The sequence below is a fragment of the Eleutherodactylus coqui genome, chromosome 1, assembly GCF_035609145.1.
Source record: "Eleutherodactylus coqui strain aEleCoq1 chromosome 1, aEleCoq1.hap1, whole genome shotgun sequence".
NCBI classification, from domain to species: Eukaryota; Metazoa; Chordata; class Amphibia; order Anura; family Eleutherodactylidae; genus Eleutherodactylus; species Eleutherodactylus coqui.
In genome coordinates this window covers 52,274,206-52,282,226 of record NC_089837.1, presented here as the reverse complement: position 1 = coordinate 52,282,226, position 8,021 = coordinate 52,274,206, and the positions used below count along the sequence as shown (strand labels likewise).

The 8,021-nt window shown below is 44.5% G+C and overlaps 1 protein-coding gene across 1 annotated transcript in view; it reads left to right on the top strand.

Moving 5' to 3' along the window:
* The first annotated feature begins 4,953 nt into the window (after nt 1-4,953).
* The window catches only part of LOC136617455 (cytochrome P450 2K6-like), a 61,568-nt gene continuing 58,500 nt past the window's right edge, over nt 4,954-8,021 (top strand). Inside the window, exons 1-2 of the mRNA XM_066594264.1 lie at nt 4,954-4,965; nt 5,239-5,422. Of these exons, the coding sequence (XP_066450361.1) occupies nt 4,954-4,965; nt 5,239-5,422 (196 nt within the window). The remainder of the gene's footprint in view (nt 4,966-5,238; nt 5,423-8,021) is intronic.

Sequence of the window (8,021 nt, the reverse complement as noted above, 5' to 3'; positions counted from 1 at the left end):
CTTAGCCAAATGGAAGGAAAAAGCTGACTTAATTTGTCGAGCTGGTCAAAGGGTACTCATGATAGGTTTGTTCAGATTTGGAACTCCTGACAAAAATTGAGACAAAGGCCTTAGTGACAGGAAAATTTCGAGGTGATAATTGTTTGACTAAATAGACATGTTGTGTGAAACTCTGCCCAGGAAACATAGGTTGTCTCTCCTGCAGCAGTTAGTACTTTGCGACCCGGACGTTGATCCTGTTTTTGATGTTGTTACCCATGATAACCTGGATGACAATGAGAATGGCATTGCTAGATTTTTTGGTATGACTCCTGTTCTACTCCTCCCCCCCCCCAATTATTTTCTTTTCCCCCATCTTCTTTTCTCCTTACAGGTCATCAGAGGGCCTGAAGAGACTAAGATCATTCTTTGTGGCAATACCCAAGTTTTAGTAGATATCTGATATTGTAAGAGACCTCGGATGAAATACTATTCATATTATTTTTTGAAGGAGAATGTAGGATGTCTTTTTCTTTTATTATATTTTGTATGGAAAATGGTTGAAAATAGCAATAAAAAATTGATTTATAAAAAAAAAAACAAAAAAAAAACCCTACAACTTCCAGCATTTGCCAGAAACCAAAGGTTAGATAGAGACCACTGCTATGTACCATAAGTATGTGATTGGTTGCGAGGGGAAAAATAAATGGTCTCTGGAACTTTTCTTATCAATATCACCATGTATATGGTGTTCAAATGCTTTTATAGGGGTCATCCACTTTGAAAAATTCTGCTTATGTTAGAAGGACCCTGATTATAAGCAGTTCACTGAGTGTCCTACTGTGGGCAGGAAATTTCCCTAGAGCGCTACTAAAGGGTAAAAATGCATTACATATTTCCCACTGAAACCAATATGGCGTCCTCTAGGGGGAGAGATACTCTTTGTAGCCAGGGGAGTACCTGAGCCCTCTGCTGCCTGAGGTGAACAGAAAACTGGCGAACTACCCCACCCCACCGCTGGATTATAGAGGGGCTGAGGAGGCGAGCACTGTTTTATTTCCTTTTTTATTCTAGGACATGCACTGCTGTTTTTTATTAACTAGTGGACAGCCCCTTTAAGGCTATATAAACAACGCGGATTTGGTATGAAACTGAATCACAATCTGAACCAAAATCCACATGTATCCCACTCATTTCACCTCCTCATTTAAAAAGTTGCTATTTTAACTTTCTCTCTGAAGCCCCCAAATAATGGGATGTTCGGCGATAGATGTAAGGGGGATTATGGCTATGTTTTGTTATGTTATGTTTTCCTAAAAATCTGTATGGGATGTTGGGTAGTTGCAGAATATGCAAGAATGAGGGAATGGGGCTTGGTCCTGATTTTTATTTTGATTATTTCTGCAATTGTACTGTTATATCCGATGCAGCTAAAAAAATATTTTTGAACCATCAAGAGTTGCTATCTGCACTGAGAATCTGCATCAAAAATTGATACACCGAGGACTTGAAATCTGTGCAGCAGGTCAATTTACGCTGCATATTTTTTCAGCAACATTTGAACAGGAATTCACAAGATTCCATGCACTTTGGGTGGGTCCCCTATACAGGAGGGAAAAAACAACAACTTCCAGCATGTCCTGGACAGTTTGGGTTAACAGAGGAAATCACAGGGGCAAAATATAAGAGTTGGGACTACAAGTCCATGCATGTCATAATTAGTGTAATATTAGAAGACATTACAGGGAGGAAGTATAAAATAATTACAACTATCAGCATTTCCAGGCTATTATAATGGAAAGTTAGAATATACGGGAGGAGAGAACTACAGATCCCAGTGTTTCCTTGCCTATAAAAGCTCATCCAAAAATCCATCATCACAGAACCATCACCCTCTACTATAGAGCTTCGCCCCTCATTACATCCTCCCAGGGCCTTCAGGAATAGTATATAGCCTAGCCTCCAGTTTTAGATGAGCGTAGTAGAGGTGCATTTTTGAACCCGTGTTATGGGCAAGTGTTTTGGCCCTGCAGCAGGTCTATTAACCTGACCTCACAGACTTATAGGTTTAGGTTAGTAGACCACGGTTGGCTGGGAAACTCTTCCATAATATGGGTGCAAACGTGTCCATAATATGCTTGTCTTAAACTGTCCTTAAAGAAACCATTGTCGTTGGTGACCCACTTTTTTGCTAGAAAGGACCCATACAATTAAGCAGATCACAGAGTGTCCTGCTGCAATGGACCACAAGCAATCAGTTGTAAACTGTAAGGGAACAGTCTTCATTTTCTCTACAGCACCTCCACTGGTGAAATAAAGCATTGCATAAATCATGTTCAATGAAATGAATTCACTGTCTGTGTTATTGATGGACAACTTGAAACAGACAGACACTATTTGTAGCTGCCTTCCACTCTGGTTAACAGTAAAAGAGGCTGATCAGCAAACTTTCTGTAATGTTCTTAAAGGGGTTGTCTCGTGGCAGCAAGTGGGGTTATACACTTCTGTATGGCCATATTAATGCACTTTGTAATGTACATCGTGCATTAAATATGAGCCATACAGAAGTTATTCACTTACCTGCTCCGTTGCTAGCATCCCCGTCGCCATGGATCCGTCTAATTTCGCTTTCTTCTGGCGTTATTAGACGCGCTTGCACTGTGCGGTCTTCTTCCTGGTGAATGGGGCCGCTCGTGCCGGAGAGCTGGTCATCGTAGCTCCGCCCCGTCACGTGTGCCGATTCCAGCCAATCAGGAGGCTGGAATCGGCAATGGACCGCACAGAGCCCACGGTGCACCATGGGAAAGGACCCGCGGTGCATCGTGGGTGAAGATCCCGGTGGCCATCTTGGTGAAGGAAGAAGAAGGAAGAAGGAAGACGTCGCAGTGCGGGGATTCGGGTAAGTAATATGTTTTTTTTTTTTTTAACACATCCCTTGGGGTTGTCCTGCGCCGAACGGGGGGCCTATGGAAAAAAAAAAAACGTTTCGGCGCGAGACAACCCCTTTAATGTAAAACTCTACTGAAAATTCTCCTGTATTTTAACCTATGAATTAAAAAAAAAAAAAGAAAAACTTCTCCCCACAGCACAACAAAAATATTAATTATTATAATTCGCTTATTCTGTTTTAGAACTTCCCATTATTTCCTATGGGAAGCAAATAAAAAATGCTCTGCACTCACATGTAAATGCCATTTTCAATTTTTTAGATTGGAGCAACATGCAATTTTTACGCGCATGAAAATCACGAGTAAAGTGATGCAATACGTTTTGTTTTGCTGAAGGCATTGGAATCACAAAAGAAATTGTAAGTTTATACTTGTGGTATTTCTGTCTTTGGCTCATTCAATAAATTTCCCAATAACTTAAAATTGCTTCACAACCACTCCTTCCTGGTTGCTTACTGACCACAGCAGTGACCTTCTATAGCCAGTGATTGGCTGCACCAGTCACATATCCTGGTCTGTATTGAATAGGGACAGAGTGGTTGTGAAGCAGTTATGTTGTGGGAAAACCCTTTTAAGTTGTTTAAAAAGCTGTCACAAAAAGTACAGCTTTTTCGCAGAAAAATCCTGTGTGAAACCACCCATCAGTTACACATGTCTTGTGTGCATGTGAAGAAACTCAAGGTTTGGCTAAAATGGGCATGCCCTGTTATCCTAATAGTAATGAGTTTGTTGAATTTTTATAAGTATAAGGGCTTATTCCGACGTGCATATATTGGCCGGGTTGACACGCTTGGCCAATATACACTATCCCTCTCTGCAGGGGGAGGGACAGGAGGCAGGCCGGGTGCAGAGCAGTGCACTGAGCTCTCGTCCCCTCTTCGCCCCTCGCCACTGTTTGCAATGGGAGGGGTGGGATAGGGGTGTCGCTAAGTCCCCCCCATCCCGCCCCTATCATTGCAAATAGTGTCGAGGGGCGGAGAGAGGGCGGAGAGGGGTCGGGAGCTCAGTGCACTGCTTCCAGCCTGGCCTGCCTCCTCCCCCTGCAGAGAGAGACAGCATATATTAGCCGGGCATGAAAACCCAGCTGATATGCGCACGTCAGAATAAGCCCCAATACTGTAGAAGTGCATTTCTCTTCAAAGTGGTTGTGATTTTACACCATCTCTGATTGTGTCTGCTGCTGATAGACGTCTGGGAGGGATGAACAACCGGAGGGATAAACAACTTCAAGAAGGATTTATGAAACACCCTATGCACCCTCCAAGAACCTGGCAAATCCAACTCAGAAGCTAGAGGAATAATGACTCATGTCATTGGCAAAGAGACCGATAAAACGCGGTGCAAGCTTTGCTGAGGGGAACTTAAATTTTAATTTCTTCGTGGACAGATAAACCTTCTGACCGACCTCAAATGGCTCCGACACAGTGGACCTTTTACAACTACATAGTTGCATTTGACCACTTGCTTCCTCCAGATTCTTGTTCACACCATTCCAGACATCCCGCAACTCACTAATAACAACATCAACAAACTGTAGGTACTGGAATGGAAGTCAGGAACCGGGGATGCCGACCGAACACATAGAAGAAAGGTGACACCCCCGTCGCAGAACTGATTCGATTATTTTTGGAAAATTTGGCCAAAGGTAAAAACTCTCCCCTCCGACTGAGCCTCTCGCCCACAAAAAGACGCAAGTTTTGTACTAGGTCTTGATTTTTATGTTCCGTTTACCCATTTGTCTGCGGAAACACTGATGAGAAAGACAGAGATGTTCCCAAGCTTTTAAAGAAGGCCCTCCAAAATTGGGCCACAAATTGCACCCCCTGATCCGAAACTATATTGACCGGTATTCTGTGCAATCTTATAATCTCTCTAATGAAAGTCTTCACTAATTCAGCGACAGACGGCAATTTTTCCAAAGCAACAAAATGCGCCATTTTCGAGAACCTGTCAACAACTACCAAAATGGTGGAACAACCTTGTGACAGGGGCAGGTCAGTGACAAAACCCATGAACACATGCCATCATGGCCTACCAGGTAATGACAACGGCATTAACAGTCCCTCAGGGCTCTTACAGCGCCTCTTACAATGTGCACAAGCTGAACACCGATTTACGAATTCCCGGACCTCCCATGTCATGCCGGGCCACCACTAGAAACGGGAACATAGCTCAAGAGTCCCCTGGACCTTTGGATGCCCTGCAAAACAGATAAATGAGACTCTTCTAGAACCAACAACCGCAGGGACATCGGTACAAATAACTTCCCTGCCGGAACCCCCTCTGGAGCTTCTTGTTGATATTCCTGAAGCTGAGCCAGAAGGTTCCATATCAGGGCTGCGACCATGACACCGGGCAGGAGGATGCCTTTCGGAGAAGAGTCCTTAACCTCCGGAGTCCCGAGATTGCGGGAGAGGGCGTCAGCTTTCACACTTTTATCTCCCGGCAGTTACGTGACTGTAAAATTGAATCTCAAAAAGAAAAGCACCCACCTGGTTTGTGGCGCATTGGGACGCTTAGCATTCTCAAGATACACTAAGTTCTTGTGATTGGTGAAACTGTCACCTGCCCATTTTATTGCCAACAGTTCCTTGTTCCCAACATCGTAGTTGCGCTCGGTGCTATTGCATTTACGAGAAAAGTAGGCACACGAACTATACCTCCACCAATACCTCAGAAGCGTCTACCTCCACGAAAAAGGGTTTCTGAGGGTCTGGCTGAGCAAGCACCGGCGTGGTGAAAAAAGCTCTCTTAAGTTGCTCAAACGCCTCTGAAGCTTCCGGAGACGACAACATCACGTCCGCTCCTTTTTTAGTGAGATCAGTCAGCGGTTGTGCAATTACTGAAACATTTCTGATAAATTTTCTGTATAAGTAGGCAAACCCAAGAAAGCGCTGAAGAGCCTTCAAATTATCTGGTTTAGCCCATTGTGTAATTGCCGCAACCTTGTCTGACTTCATACACACATCAGTTGGAGTAATGATATACCCCAGAAAGGACACGCGTTTGACCCCAAATGAGCACTTCTCCAATTTAACATACAATTGGTACTCCAGTAGCCGCTCTAACACTAAATGGAGATGTCTAACATGTGTGTCCCAATGACGAGTACACCAAAATGTCATCCAAATAGACAACCATAAAACCACTAGATAATCGTGGAGGAATGCGTTCATAAACCCCTGAAAAACCGCAGGGGCGTTGCATAACCCGAAGGGCATAACCAGACACTCGAAGTGCCCCAACAGGGTGTTGAACGCGGTCTTCCACTCATCACCAGACTTAATACGTACAAGATTATAAGTCCCCCGCAGGTCAAGCTTAGAGAACTAGCGTGCTCCCACCACCTGATTCAACAGATCAGGGATCAGAGGGAGCGATCACTGACTCTTTATGGTGATCTTGTTTAAAGCCCGATAGTCAACACAAGGCCGCAAACACCCATCTTTCTTTTCAACAAAAAAAAGGCCTGCTCCAGCTGGTGACTTTTATGGGCTGATATGTTCCTTGGCTAAAGCCCCTGAAATATAGAATTTAAGAGCCTCATGCTCCAAACCTGACAGATTAAATATGGCCCCCTTAGGGATGGAACTATCCGGGACCAGATCAATCCTACAATCCCATTTGCGGTGTGGGGGTAATACCTCAGAAAGCTTCTTAGAGAACACATGTTGAAAATCCCATAAATAGTCTGAAGTACTAATAGTATTGGTGGAACACAATGTAACAGGCACTAGATGATCCTGACAGAAACCTCCCCACCGAACTAGCTCCAGAGTAGTCCAATCGAACTGAGGATTGTGTGTCCTTAGCCACAGCAATCCCAGAACGATATCCACAGACATCTTCTCCATGACCAGAATGAAATAACCTCCGAATGTAATGCGCCCACCATGAACCGAAGTTCTGGTGTCCTCCAACGCACTACCCCAGAGGACAGAGGGGTTGCATCGATACTGGTAAAGTGGATTGGCAAACCTAACACGGTAAAACTAGATAACAGTGGTCTTACGAACTGCAAATGGATAAGGTTTGCTGCCGACCCAGAACCAATAAATGCCGGTGCCACCCTGTGAAAAGCCTTGTAAGACACACTACAAGGCACCAGCAATTTAGGAAGTACCTGACCTCCTAGATGACCCTCCCGACAATCACCTACAAGCTGAAGTTTTCCTGCTGCTTCCGTGGCTGCTTTTCCTGGCAGGACGCAATGCGATGACCAGTCTTGCTGCAGTAGAAACCGAGTTGGTTTGAAGCCCGGAACCACCTCCGCTCTCCAGGACTTAATCGGTCTACTTCCATACTATCAGCTCTGGGGGTTGACAATGGGGTACAGGCTGTAGAAGTTGCTAGAGACTTAGCACCACGTTCTTGAGGGTACTCTAGCTTAGCTTCCCTTCTTAACCTGAGTCTATGATCAGTTCTGACTGCCAATTCCATAGCTTGATTCAAAGTAGAGGGTGATGGATGGGACAGCAATAGATCTTTTACTGCATTAGACAGGCCTACCAAAAATAAATTCTTGAGCGCACTTTGCTGTCGGCTACAGGCTCTACTGTAGGGATGGGCTGCATGTCGATGGTGGGGGTGCAGCTGTGATGAGGCGAAGATGGCTAAAAGGCTGGAGGAGGTGTTTAAACTAGAGACTTGAGGTGGAGGGCATAAAAAGTATTAGGGGTTAAGACAGTGTAGACAGTGATCTGGGACCAAGTAATGCGAATGGGGGTTGAGCAGGGGGTGTGGTTAGTACAGTTACAACTTACAGAACAGCTAATAGGACCATAAGTAGCTTGATGAATAAAAAGAATAACAACAACCGTATAAATTGTATGGTAATGAATACAAAAAGTCAGCAGCTCTCTCCGCTAGGCTTTCCAGGACTTGGGCAGTTCCTTTGCTGAAACCTAGCCTTGTTCTGTATTTCCCAGATACCTAGTTTCTGCCTCCTGGTCCTGACCCCATTCCTGTTCCTGATTGCACTTCCTATAAAAGCCACTCCTTCAGTGAGTGTTTATTGAACTCTACCACCTTGATCAAGCTCCTCTTCCTCCTGCTCATCTGCAATTGTACTGATACCTCCTGCTGCTTCTGCTG